General features: G+C 33.2%; 1 protein-coding gene across 1 annotated transcript; it reads right to left on the bottom strand.

Moving 5' to 3' along the window:
- Window positions 1–5,658: 5,658 nt before the first annotated feature.
- LOC142614829 (putative disease resistance RPP13-like protein 1) lies at window positions 5,659–9,846 on the bottom strand. Its single transcript, XM_075787463.1, has one exon. It carries the CDS (start codon window positions 9,844–9,846, stop codon window positions 5,659–5,661), a length of 4,188 nt encoding a protein of 1,395 aa, XP_075643578.1.
- Between the last annotated feature and the right edge of the window lie 5,688 nt (window positions 9,847–15,534).

Here is a 15,534-nt window from a genome sequence, read left to right as displayed (position 1 = left end):
GCATGTAACATTTGTGGAAAAGAAGGTACTATAGCATACACTAATCTAAAGAAAAAACTTCGAAAATGAAAGTCACCACAAATTTCTAGTACTTATCTATAACTTGCTTCTATTCGAAAGATAAAAAACATAAAAGAAAGGGGCACTGATATTTTTATTTACATGAACACAAATGAAAATTCAATTAGGTGTTTGCCCACTCAGACCTGAATAATTTCTTTCCTCAATCTTTAAGCTCATTAGAGATTCAAATTGGGCAAACCATAAAACGGACAGTAAAGAGAAACATAGAAAAATAAAATGGAGAAGAAAAGGTAAGAGAAAGATTGAACAATCAGCTAATAAGGTATACTTCAAAGCAAGAAACCAGATCTATCATCAGCAATGATTTTTTACTTCTTAAGGATCATATAATAAGAGGAAAGGTTGTTCCCACTGAAACACAATCAGGTGATGATTGTGAACAATCTTTTCATACTAAAATTAACTTAACCTGGATCAAACAAACAGAAATATGAATTCATAGTTTCCCATTTATATCTTAATTTCATGTCTATCCTATAATTAGAGTTTGTTTTGAAAAACATTGAATGTTAGCAAGATATAAATTCAGGTTCTAGAGTGTTATTTTCAATATTATACCTTCTGTTGGAAGATGTATTCTTACAAAAGGCTGCTTTGCTTCATTCAATATCTGCAACAAAATCCCTCCCAAATAGCATAAATCAGTCAATGTGTCTTCCTTACTGATTAGCTTTTGTATTTCAGTTAACCTTCACACTTAACAAAGATAAGAAACCAAGACAAAATTGTTTACTACCTGATGCCAAAATTTAGCTTATGTGACCATCTTTGCAAGAATCCAATAAATCAATCCAATGCTGGATTACTGGCCCACTTTGCATCTTACCATCAATCATAAAGCAGCTGAAAATTTGAAATGAAAAAAATTGAGTTAGATAAACTACAAATCTTTCCTCCTTTTTTAATGAATAGATAAACTAAAAATGAAAGATAAAATTTCTGTGCTCTCACTATCAAGAAAAAATCCAAAAGAGACACAAAAAATGATGGTCTTACTAGGTAGTATACTTTAGTATTCACCATAATGTCTATCTTAAAGCTATGATTTCGAGCACAATATGCAATTCTATCCTGATTATTCTTTAAGCCAGGATTATTTGATGGACAAAAGTAAAGTTTCAACAACAATTTTCAACCTGTTGGTCAAAATGGTGGTAAGTTAACAGCATCCTTAACTATATTCTTTAAACTGATAAGCTTGAACTTGTCGTCAGTACATATGGTGGTAAGTTTAACATAAAAGTTGCATGAGAAGAGGACCAGGCTCTGTACATCAAACCAGAAACTGAAGAATTAGCAAGCTGAGAGCTTAGAAAATTGCGAATGCTGTACATTATGCAATGTCATTCTTAACAGCTTGTATCTCCCAGCTTGGTATTTGCTTTCCATAGCAAAGGCTGCAAACCTAAGAGCTACCGTTCAGTACATGTGCAGTCACCTTGGCTTTCATAATATGAAGGACAAGGCTTCACAAATTGTCTAATAGAGGACTATGGATTTCAACTAAGCCATCCAATCATAACAGCAACATTCTCTTTTGGTATTTACTTCTGTTGAAATCAGCACTTGTCATTCTTAACAATCAACAAATCGTTTCCAATTGGTTTACAACTTCCATTATAAGCTTTAGAAGCATTAACAGCCTTCCCTTCAGGCATGCTCTTACTTTTGCACTTCTAAATTGACCCAAGAGTTATTAGCCAATAAAACAAGCCCTAAGAGAATCAGCATCCCACACAAACAGAGAGCCAATTATTAATGGAATGTGAGTCAATAAACTCAGATCTAAGTATCTAACTGTAAGATCTTATCCAAACTAAATGGTTTTTGGATTCTAAAGAAAGGGTAAAAATGTGCATATTTGAAGGAATGGTCAAGATTGTTAATAAGATTGGTACACATTTTACTGAAATTACTATATTTCATTCTATACCATAACTGCTTAATGAAATACCTGCCCATCTGCAGCACATAGGTGACAATGCTTTGATCATCTAAGCAAGGAATAATGTCTAGTTGAAATAACATTCCAGTTAGGCATAGTATTAAAATGCCATCCCTCCATTCCATATATGCCCACTGGTAAAGATGTTCCACAGCACAATATAGAACTTGCAATCAGGCAAATCATCTTGTCTTACTAAAATTAAAAAACTTGAATCCAGTTCAAACAAATAAAAATCTGAAGCCATAATTTCTCATTTTAATCTAAATCTCATGTCTACCCTATAATTAGAGTTTGTTTTTAAAAACACTGCATGTCAGCAAGATATAAATTCAGGTTCTTGAGTGTTGTTTTCAATATTATACCTTGTGTTGGGGGATGTATCCTTACAAATAGGCTGCTTCGTTTCTTCAATAGCTGCATCAAAGTTCCTCCTATTAATATGCATTTACTGAATGGAACTATTAAATAAGTTAAAATTGACAGCTCAGGTCAGGAGGTATAGTGAGAGGTTTAAACTGCACCCAAATACTCATCAAGCGAAGAAGTATTGACCCTTCTTTTATTGGTCCATTGTGAAATCCTTGAAAGTGGATATGAAAGTGGTCATATCTTTATGGATATGACCCTTCTTTTACTGATTAACTTTTGTATTTCAGTTGACCTTCACAGTTAAAAATGATAAAAAAAAACCAGCAAAATTTTTTTTTACTACCTGATGCCAGACTTTAGCTATTGTGACCATCTTTGCAAGAATCCAATAAATCAATCTAATGCTGGATGACTGGCCCACTTTGCATCCAACAATCAATCATAAAGAAGCTGAAAATTTGAAATGAAATTGAGTAAGATAAACTACAAATATATATATATATATATATATATATATATGAAAAATAAACTACAAATTAAAGCTAAAATTTTCGTGCTTCACTATCAAGAAAAATTCCAAAAGAGGGATTAAAATGATGGACTTACCAGATAATGAAATTTAGTATTCACCATAGTGGTATGTCCTAAAGCTATGATTTCAAGTACAATGTCCAGATTATTCTTAAGCCAGGATTATTTGATGGCTGAAAGTAAAGATTCAAACAACAATTTTCAACTTATTAGTCAAAGTGGTGGTTAGTCAACAGAATCCACAAAGATATTTTTTTTAACTGGTAAGCCTGAAACTTGTAATTAGTACATACGATCTTTAACATAAAAGTTGCATAAAAAGAGGACCAGGCTATATGCATCAAACAGGACACTGAAGAATTACTAAGCTGGGAGCTTAGAAAATTGACGCAGCAGATCAAGCAATGTCTTTCTTAACAGCTTGTATCTCCCAAATTGGTGTTTGCTTTCCACAACTAAGGCTACAAACCTCAGACCTTCTGGTAAGTAAAAGTGCAGCCACCATGCCTTTCATAAGTACAAAGGATAAGGTTTCATTAATTGTCTAAGGACTATGGATTACTCCTAAGCCATCCAACAAAAGCAGCCTCTTGCAATTTGGTTCCCCATTCAATCTTTGCATAGAAAGCCTGCATCTAACACTGGCCAATTTGCCATATGATTGATTGGACTATTGCCTCTTACTTTTTCATTGTCTTTATATACTCGAGCATTCCTGTCTAACCAGCTGAATCACATAGTTGCGGTCCAAGCCAATTTACTTGAAACTCTTTCGCTCAAAGAGTTTACTTTCTAATTAATATCATCATTCCAACTTTACATCTCTTCTGTTACCAAAGGAAAATCCAACGCAAATATGATGTCTATTACCAGTTTTACAATAACTCCCTCTTCTTACTTACTAGTTACTACGTTTTCAATAAACATACTAAAGATGAAAGAAAAAGAAAAATAATATGGAAGCACAAACCAAGAAACAAGCAAGAGAGAGAACAAGAGGTGGGGTTATAAAGTATTACATATAAGATCACTATAATCCGGTAGTGAGACCAAAATTTATCTTACTAAGGCACATTCTAAATGGCCCCCAATGAAAAATACAAAAGCAATTCCTCTTAAGGTTAAAAAATCTTGCACCAATATATATATATATATATATATTTTGATAAGTAATTAGAATTTTATTGAATGAAATGAAAATCGTGATCACGATGATATATGCCCACACAAAATCCACTTTAATCAGCCTTATAAATACACAATCTGAAGCAACACTCACCAAAAATTACAACTCTAATTTCTTCAATAAGGACAATTGTTGAGCTGAAAATCCAAAGTGGCAGAAGTTGAATAGTAAAAAGGAAAAAAGTAAAAATAAAAATTGAACATTTACAACCCAAAAGGTTATCATACCTCCAAATTTTGTAATTTGAGAAGATAGATTCTGCTGCAATACTAGAAGCATTAGTTAGGGTTAGGATTCAGATATTTAAAAATAATATTGCATGAATATACACACACAGAGGATGAGAGGTACCAATTTCTAAATGATGTACCTAGGAGTAAATATGCTTATTTCTGTACATTTGCTCTCTGTTTTGCCCAATTATTGCTGCTCCTCCTCCACCACATAGATGCACATCCTATCAACACGAGGCCCTCTGCCTTTCTTGAGCCACTCTTGCCCTCTACCTTGCTTGCAGTGCTGTTTCAGCACTGGACAGTCGCCAATTAGAAAATCTCGATGCAACACATCAAGAAATGTATTTCTTAAAAACTTATATCTCCCAGCGAGGTGTTTACTTTCTACAACAAAAGCTGCAATCCTCAGAGCTACTGGTAAGTACAAGTGCAGCCACCCTGCCTTTCATAAGTACAAAGGATAAGGCTTCCAAAATTGTCAGAAGAGGGACTATGGATTTCTCCTAAGCCATCAAACCATGAAAGCCCATTGCAATTTGGTTTCCCTTTCAACCTTTACATAGAAAGCTTGCTCCTCACTAGAAACTCTTTTGGTACTAACGTCCACTGATTTCAGCAGTTGACGATCTCAAAAATCAAGAAATTTTGTCCACTTGCAAAAAGGAGGTTGACAACTTCTTAAAGAATGAGTCCCAGCTTTGCTTCTTGACAGATCATGACCTTGTGCTTGTAATAGTTAAGAACTTGAGAAGCATTGGCAGCCTTCCCTTCATGCATGGCCTCACTTCTGCATTTTTAAATTGCCAAAAGAGTAATTAACCCACCCAAAAAAAGAAAAGAAAAGAAAAGAAAAGAGATTCCTAAGAGTGGCTGCAATAACAACAATAGTAGAAGAAAAATATCAGCATAGGTAGACATCTCTCCGCCCATGATAGAGAACCAATTAACAATGGTATTTGATTCAATAAATTAAGATATAATTCTGGAATCTTATCCAAACTAAAGGGCTCTTGCATTCCAAGAAAAGCATAAGGATATAAACAAGTTATGGAATGATCAATATCATTAACAAGGTTGGTACACATTTTAACGAAACTATTATATTTCATTTTATAGCATAATTGCTTAATGAAATACCTGCCCATCTGCAGCGCATAGGTGACAATGCTTCAATCATCTGCGCAAGGAATGATGTCTAGTTGAAATAACATTCCAGTTAGAAGATAGGCTCTGCTGCAACACCTGCAGAGGGTTCGGATTTTTAAAAATCATATTGCATAAATGCTCTCTGTTTTACACAATTATCACTCCTCGTCCTGCTCCAGCTCATAGATGGACTGGTAATCAATCTTAACCAACGGGATGTTGTTGATCTTCTTCAACCACTCTTGCCCTTTTCCTTTCCTGCATTGTTGTTTCAGCACTGGACAATTGTAAACATAAAGCTTCAGAAGCGTGTGAGGCAGGCCCTCTGGGAGATATGCGAGTTTAGGGCAATTGTCGATATACAGTTTTTCAAGAGCAGAGAGGTTCTGAAAGGCCTTGGAGGATAGTAACACTATATTTGGAAAATTTAGGATCCAAAGAGAGGTGAGAGAAGTAGGTAGCAGCATCATCATCTTCCCATCATCCTCCTCCTCAGGAAACGACTGCCAATCTTGAAATCCATTACCATAAATGGTGAGACGTCTAAGAGACGTGAGTCTGTTCAATCCTTGCTTACAGTTAGTCACTCCTTTCAACAAAAGTTCCTTTAGGTTGGTAGGGAAGGCGTCTTCCGGAAAGCATACAGTGCTTGTACATTCATATATACATAATGTTTGAAGAGAAGTGAGGTTATGCATGCGGGGCAAGGCCTCTAGTTTCACACAGTTAGTGATCAATATTTTTCTCAGGTGAGTAGGGAGAAACCTTCCATCCGGAAATGAAACAAGACTACAACAGTTGTCAACGTGGATCTCATTGAGGTGGTTGAGTTTGTGTAGGCCTTCCGGTAAGAATTTAATCTCTTGACAATGACTGATTTTAAGATATTCAAGAGACGCATTATTGGGTAACTCGTTTGCCAGTGACTCTAACTTCGGGCAATTATATACTTGAAGGTATTTAAGAGCCATAGGTAACTGGTTTCTTGATGATAAGGATGTCAGCTTTGAGCATGTCCAAATTTCAAGGTGTTTAAGCTTCTCAGATAGCTCCCCTCTCAATGATACACATTTTAGAGATGGACAATTACTAATATACAAGTGCTCAAGAAGTGATGCGTTGCTCTTAATACTCTCCTCTTTCGTTAATAAAGAAGAAGCCTCTCCCTCATCTATCAAAAACTGCAAATTCACACATCTTTGTATCTCTAGCCTTTTCAAAGTTGGAGGCAGCTGGTGTCTTGAAATGAACATTAAAGAATTACAGTGCTCAATAGTTGCATATTCCAAGCTTGTACAATTGGACATTGGCAAAGATTTTAAAGCACCGCAACCTTTAATATACAGTGTCTTTAACGTAGACGTCAAGCTGATGTTGATGAGACTAGGGCATGACCAGATTTCCAACTTAACAAGGGACATGAGACTATCTTGCCACAAAGATGTCAACTCATTACAGTCGATTACCTTTAGGTTTTTTACCTTTCCTAACCCTTCCATGAACTCTTTTGTTAAGCTTTTAAGACCAGGAATAGAAAAAATAATTGACTTTAGCAAGCATAACTCATCCTTATTTTTGCTCACCACCTCTTTGCATCCCACAATTTCTAATTCTTGGAGAATTGGAAGGCTTGGAATTGATACAACCAACTGCTCACAATATTTAATAGAAAAGTTTTCCAATGATGGGAGATGGTTTGGCAATTTTCCTTGCAATTTGGGGCATTGAGAGATAAAAAGCTCACGCAAGCAAGGGAAATCTCCGTACTCAACTCCACAAGGAATCCAATCTTGCCATTCTTGCATATCCTCAAAGTGAAGCTTTTCTAAGAATCGAAAAGGTGTCAAACAACCTTCCCCATAAAACTCAGGACCAATGGTTTGCACCTTAGACATGCTCTTAATGATAAGGAATTTGAGGGAGAATAGACGTCCAATAGCGGGTAAGGACATGCATTTTTCACATCTAACAATCTTTAAGTCCACAATATTAGAAAAGGAATGATCTCCTATCCATGTTGGGAATTTCACACCAATATAGCCATCAATTGAAAGTTCTTTCACCGTTGTCCAAGGTCGTAGCATGTCAAGAATATCTACTGCAATGCTTGCATATTGTAAACCTTTAGGTGCAAACCCCCATTTGACAACTAATGCATCTAAATTCTTCTTACCATTTAATTTGACTCTTCGTGCATCCTCAACATCAAGAACATTCTCCAAACTTGAAATGCAAAGTCTTCCCCGAAGAAACTCTAAGTTTATCAAGTCTCCTATTTTGGACCCACTATCTTTCCCCACAACAAAATTAGATAGTGTATGTAAATTCTTTAATTTTTCTATTCCCACCGGCATTTCTCTAATTAAATTGGTATCTGTAATGTCGAGATACCGAAGATTAACTAGATCCCAAATTTTCTCCGGTAACTTTGTAAGTTTGTGACAAGCTTTCAACATCAATGTCTGCAAATTATATAGCAAACTTGTTGATTCTGGTAAACTTCTAATTGAAGTATGAGAAAGGTTGAGGTATCTTAGATGTTTCAGATTACCGATTGAACTTGGTAGCTCAATGATTTCATAACCACATAAAGATATTACCCTTAAGCAGCTTAATTGTGGTAGCAAACAATTAGGAACATAGTTTGTTAAGTAGCACATGTTATTTCTTGGTAGGGGTAGAAAGGTTCGTAGATGCATATCTATAGGCAAGTCTTCAAACTTCTTGATGCCATCAAACTGACATGGAATGTAAGAGAAATGTCTTACCTTTGTAGAAATCTTGGATTGCTTGTTACTGCTAAGAGTATCTTCCAATCTATAGCACAAGCCTTTTGCTGCCCATTGAGCTAGATCATTGATGAGATCATGCATGACAAAGAGTGATTCATTATTGCTTGACTGTTGAAAGAATGATCTCATGACTAGATCATGAAAATACTCAGCACCAAGATCTTCAATTGGCTTGTTTCTTTCTGTTTCTTGAACCAAACCTTCTGCCATCCATAACAAGACAAGCTCATTCTTTTCAAATTCATAATCTTTTGGGAATAGTGAACAATAAGCAAAACATCTCTTTAAATGTGAAGGGAGGTATTGGTAGCTCATTTCAAGAACCGGAATAATACCCTTTTTTTCTTTTGGAATATCCCAAATCTTACTATTTAGTACATTTTTCCATTCATTAGGACTTCGTTTAGTGCGTAAAGCGCCTCCAAGTACTTTTGCAGCCAAAGGTGACCCCTTGCATCTGTTTAAAATTTCTCTACCAATTTCTTCAAGTTCTGGATGCACTATAAAATCTATTGCCCCCAATGCATGTTGTTTAAATAGATGCCAACAAGCATCTTTTGATAACCCTTCCAACTCGTAAGCCGGAGTAGTTCCCATTGTTGATGAAACATTGTAATTCCGAGTGGTGACAATGATCTTACTTCCTGGAGCCCCAAATTCAAACGGACAACGTAGTTTAGTCCAATCATCATAGTCTTCATTCCAAACATCATCCAGAATGAGCAAAAACTTCTTGTCATATAATTTCTCCTTCAATTTGACTTGAATTATGTTTAAATCATTAGTTTCATAGTGACTAGAAGTAACAGATTGTAGAATTGCTTTTGTCACCCTTACAATGTCAAAATCTTCAGAAACACAAGCCCATGCTTTCAAGTCAAAATAATGGCTCACATCCTCATCATTGTAGACTAGTTGGGCAAGAGTTGTCTTACCCAGCCCTCCCATACCAACTATGGAAATCACAGAGAGTTGAGCATCACTAAATTCACTACTCAGCAATAACTTGATGATAGCCTTTTTATCCTCATCCCTCCCGTAAGTATGACGTTCATTCACCAGAGAAGTTGTGGGCACCCTTGATCTTGTTGTTTTAGTCCTTCCCCCATTGGTTTCTCTCAATTCCAAATCATTCTTATCTTTCACAATTCCTTGCAGTCTTGAGTCAATCTCTGCAATCTTGGACTGCATCGTCCGAGCAAAACTTCCATTCGAACCAACACAAGCATTGATGATCTTCTGTACCTTACTTTTGTTGGGTTCAGGCTTCAACTCACGTCGCAAAGCTTCAGTAGCAAACTCGTCCAAGATGTCGTCCACATCATAAGCCAAGTCTTCCAGCTCATCCAGCCAAATCTTCACAAACTTACTTGTCACCTGCTTCTCTTCTGCATCATCCAAAACTGCATGGATTTTCATTAACATTTTCTTCCACTTGTTGAGGTCAGCATTAACTTGTTCTTGCTGAAAGAACTTCAACAAATCAGAGGAGGTTAACTTGTCAAACAGCACCCCAAACAAGGAGGATAAAGCAGCCTCTCCGATTAATGACATGATTTGATCCTGGGAATTAGAAGAACTCTTCTGAAATTTGAGTTAGTTAGGAGTGGAGATATTCTTTGTTCTGTGAAATAAAGAGTGAAAGAAAAAGTGAGTCTACCTTTTTCAAGTCTTTTTGTTTGAAGATTTCAAAGTTAATAAAACATCCGAGCAACTTGGATGCAACCGGTGCGGAAAGACCATGCCATTACCAGGTCATTTCTCATATGGACGCCCTTCTGTTTCCTAAAAGTGGACTGTATAGTCTGTATTAAGCTTGACTTTTGAATAAATCTGTGTTGAAAAATTTATATAGTTAGTAGATTCGTAGAGTGTGAAAGTTGCATTATATCAAATTTATCTATTTTTTTAATAATTTTAATCGCTCTTTAACATATATCATTATTATTTATTGATTTTTATCAATTTTTGACCAAAAAAAAAAAAATTTTCTTACTACAAACTGATCAGCAAGACCCTCCCAACAACTCTATGTACGATCCCAAACATCAATTCTATAAAAAAATTTACCATTTGAACCAACTAAAACTCACTTCAATATTTTATTTGTTTGTTAGTTCATATTTTTATAATTTAAAGATAAAATTTTCCATATTTTTGGTATTCAAAATTTGGGGTGCTATTTCCACGGCACCCAAAAGATTTAAAATGGATCCACCTAAGTGGTATAAGGGTATTACTATTATGGTAACTTTCATAATTATTTCACTAATACTTTTGCCTTTAGGTCAAAATTCTTTAATATTTTTTTTGTTATCTATATATATTAAGATGATTTAGAAAGTTAGTTAGTATTTCAAAAAATGTAAAAAATATCCCTAATTTAATTAGATAATTCTTATTCTTAAAAAATTAAAAATAGGGTTAAAATTGTAATTCAACAAAAACAAAACTACCAAATATTCATTTTTCTTAAAAATTAGCACACCCTCTTTATTTAAATATATCTCATACACATTTGATACAATTTTTTTCTAAAAATTAGCACATACTAAACCAAGCAGTTTACTCATTTTCAAAATTCTAAATTTCAACTTCTTAAAAATCCATTTCCATGTAATCTCACTAGCAGTAAACAAATTCAAATGAAATGAGTGTATGTGATGAGGCTAGTGTTAGTTAAAAATTTTACATTTTAAAAATAAACTATTCCACATTTTTAGTATTTAAAATTATGGGTGCTATTTCAATTTTCAACACGGCATGTAAAAGAAAGATTTAAAATGGATCCACTCAATAAGTGAAAGTCGATTCATATTATTTTTATTTCTACTTTTGCTTTATCAATTGGTCGTATGATTCATCTTCACCCTAAAGCACGCGACGCTCGACAGAATTCTTTCTAGTGTAGGTTTCATCTATTTGCTCTGATTATCCTAATGACTGAAAGTCTGATACTGGTCTTGCTCAAAATTTCCTACCAACTGCCACTAGCTCACGAAATCAAAATAAAAAAGATAGAAAGAAAGGTCTTTTTTTAATAAAACTTTTCTAAAAGTTTAGTATTATTACAGTATATTTTAAGTTTTTTTCCCCTCTAATCCCTTGTTATTTTAATCAAATGGCTACAGTATACTATGCAAATATATGTTTCTTTGAAAGACTTTTTTTTTTTTTTTTTTTTTTAGTGGGAAAATAAACTCTTCCACATTTTTAGTATTTAAAATGATGCTTTTTCAACCCGACACCTAAAAGATTTAAAATGGATCCACCTCTTTCTTTCTCTTTTTTTTTTTTTTTTTTTTCATGGTTAAAATATATTGTTAACCTCACAAATCAAACCATTTCCCCTATTTTGTACATAGAGATGCAAATTAAGTTATGATAAAGTTTAACTACAAAATTAGTTGTAGCCTTAGGTTACAAACTTACTTAATATCTCTTTATTGGAAGTGAATTTTGACAAATTTACTATTAGATTATATCTTCTTCTTATATTCTCTATGCTTGCAAAATTTCAAGAAAATTAAAGATCAATAGCTATTTCATCAATAAATTTTTTAAATTGCAAGTTTTTGTACTTTAAAATTATGCTCAAAATATAAGCTTATAACTCATATAGTAAATAATATTTGATTGACACAAAATTTAATATGTGTATTAAGAGCATAAAAAACATGTAAATTAACGGTTAGATTTTCAAAATATGTTGTAATATATATTTTATTGAGTAAATTTGTAACCTTAACCTTCAACTAATTTTGTAGCTAAACTTTGTCCATTAAGTTTTAAGGCTCTTGGTAGAAGTTTATAACTAAAAAATTAAATCATTGAAGAATAAAAAACCAAAAATAATATCTATACATATATATCTATATTATATATAATAATGAAAGCTTAGAAATAAATTTTACAAAATTCTTTTTGCGCCATATCATTAGAATCCTTTCTTATTTTTTATTTTTTGCAATTTTCACTTTGTTCAACCTTTCATCTTCTTCAACCATTGTGTTCTTAGTTCTATCTATCATCTCCTTCAATCACTCTCTTTTTAAAATTTCCATTTTATTTCCTTCATAGACTTTTTTAATTTTTCTGATTTATATCTTCTTACATTCTACCGTTTCACTTTATTCAACCTTTCATCTACTCCTACCATTCCTCTTTCATCTTGATTTTCATAGAAATTTCTTATTACTTGATTTCCACCTTTCTCCTTCCAAGTAATTGTCTACAACAAAAAAGGTCAATACTCTCTCTCCAATTTTGTTTCTCTTTTGGTGGATTTTCTTATTGTTTCAACAACTTTTTTTCACTAATAGTTCTTTTTGTTATTGTTGATTTATTTGTCACATCACATTTGTTTCTCTTTTTGAAAAATTTGTATAAATATTTATGCATATTTAGGTATTTTGGTATTCCAATTCTGGGTCACAAGTTCTTTGTCTTTATCCCATTAATTTTATTTGATTTGAGGTAATAATTAGTTGTTTTGTAAGTTAGAATTTGATTTTTTTTAGTGATCCATTTAGCAAGAGACTCAATCTAAGTTTGTATAATTGTCTATGTTTACATATATACATGTATACAAATATACATCATAGACTTGTTATTGGATTGTCTAGGTATGTAAATGAATTCATAGGATATCAAATTATTATTTGTAATGTCATCAAGATAATAAATTATTTTTTGCAATTCATTGATGATATAAAAAAAATTTGCTTCTAGTAATTATATATGATTTTTAACAATATAAGTTTGGTGAATCTAATTTTCAAGTTCATAAACAAAAATAATTTTATTTGATTAATTCAAATTATATAATTTTAGCTATAGTTTAATTATGGGCTAAGACTAAAGTTTGCATGAGAAGTTCAATTTTTGTCCAAAAATTTTAAAAAGTTCAATTTTTTTTTTTCATTCCAAAATTATTGAAAATGTTATATTGCTTTTTTAAAACTTTTTTTAATAGTTAAAGGGTGAAAATAGGGTAAAATAAAGAACATTTTTTTCAATACTTTTAGGGATAAAAATATTTTTTTTAAAGTGTAAGATTAGAAAGTATAACATTTTTAATAGTTTAAGAAAGGAAAAAAAAAAAGACTATTTAAAATTTAGGAATGAAATCCAGATTTATTCAAATTTTAATGATGGAAACACCATTTTAGTCTTTAATTATTAATTTTTAGGATGATTTGTGATTAGATAAAAGTCTCTATGGACGTGAACAAGGTCGAATATGTTTGACAAGAAAATGAGGTTGAACTTAAAATTAATTAATTCAAAATTAACTTGTATTTGAAGTCAAAATAAATTATTATTTTCAAATTTTGTTTAATAGACTAGGTAGGACTCATTTAGAGAGAGAGAGAGAGAGAGAGAGAGAGAGAGAGGGAGGGAGGGAGGGAGGAAACAATATAACAGTCGCCACTTGCAAAACTGCCAGAGAGGCGTGGGGGTTAATGGTTAGGCAACAATATAAAAGTAGCCGCTGCAAAATTGGTGTTTGGGTAATTAACCTTGTGTGATGTGTCTAATTTCTATGAGATAGGGAAATATCTAGATTTCTTAGTTAAAACCTTAATTTAGGGTGTTATTTTTTTTAGAGGTAAAGGGAAATTTTATTGTTTGTAATAAAAATAAATATGGCAGCAGTTGGTATAGAGAATCAACATAACACATTAACCCTTGACATTCAAATTCTTAAGAATCTAGATGCCCATAAATATGAAATTCTTATATTTAGTTTATTTTTAAACACAATATCAACTTTGTTTCCGTCAATATTTTGGTATCATCCCACAAATAAACAGAAAACTTACTCAGTGTATAAAACATTTGTGAATGTTTAGACGCCCAAAAACAAATTTTCTAAAGCAAGCTTATATTCAAACAATAAATGAGCAGAATATGAAATATAAGCAAAACCCAAATTATCAAACTACTCTAAGCCATTAATTAATCACAACCAGCAGAAATTAAAAGCTAAGAATAAGGGAAAGAGAGATGCAAATACAAGATAACATCAGCATGTGTTATCGAAGAGGAAACCAAAGAACTCAGCGAAAAACCTTTCCGTCGCCCTCCAAGCAGTAAATGATCCTCTAGAAAATTAGTTGGAATACATGAATAGCAATAAACCCTCCAAGCTTAATCTACCCGATACACCAAAGCCCTCCAAGCTTCTTGCTCCAACAAGGTTACGTCAAACTGTGTCTTCTCTAGCTTACCGGATCCTGCAATTAGCTCATTGCATTAACCAATATGAATTGGTTCTCTCTTGAACTGCTTCTTAAACACCAAGAACCTTCTCACTACTCTGAATTTGGTGAGGTAAGGATTTGGTTTATAATCCTCTCATGGGTATGACAATGGAGAGAGTGAGAGTAGAGGAATTTGGAGAATTAAATGTATAAGATTGTGGATGAATTATTCTTGTTTTTTTCTAGGGTTTCTCTCTCAAAATTCTCTCTCGAAATTCTCTACATTTCGTGGGTATAAGGGTATTTATAGTAAAGTATGAGATGGAATGTGAAAAGTCAATTTTCAGCAAAACAGGGTGCACTGGTGACTCACTTCGCGACTGGGATGAGTTGCGAGTTCTAGTTGCTAGTTACCAGATTGGCCAGACTGTACTTTTTGTCTTGTAGTGATCTAGCTGTCCTGACCCTTCAACTTCTTGCATGCTTCACACGTGTGCTACATTTTGGCTAGTCACTACTTGTGGGTCAGTCACAAGTTCCAATTGCAAGTCACTCCTTGTTGCACTTGTACACACTTGATCAAATCTTCACACTCTTTCACATACAACTCTTACATTATTCCCACCTAAATACAGGGTTTCTAAATGCTGAATTACAAGCAAATTTGGCACGAAATAAAGCCAACACATAGTTGAATAAATTCAAGGCGAAAAACCCATTTTCGTCCTTACATTTTCATGCGATTTACACTTTGGTCTCTAACTTTTTTTTTTCCACCGATTTTAGTCCCTATCTTGAAAAACGCGTCTTGTTTTTGTCTCTGACGTTACATCAGAGACGAAAATTGCACAGCTGACATACGACATGCACTGTTGGTACACTAAAATCTGATGTGGCCATTAGAATAATAATAAAAAATGCCACGTCAGCATTTAAATTAAAAAAATTAATTTATTAATTTTAACTAAATAAAAAATTAAAAACAGAATTAAAAACTAGAAATCATATGAATTGAGATCTAAGTGTGTCTTGATCA

This window comes from Castanea sativa, chromosome 11 (assembly GCF_040712315.1).
Source record: "Castanea sativa cultivar Marrone di Chiusa Pesio chromosome 11, ASM4071231v1".
NCBI classification, from domain to species: Eukaryota; Viridiplantae; Streptophyta; class Magnoliopsida; order Fagales; family Fagaceae; genus Castanea; species Castanea sativa.
Note: the sequence above shows the minus strand (reverse complement) of the source record. Positions and strands in the feature narration are given on the sequence as shown.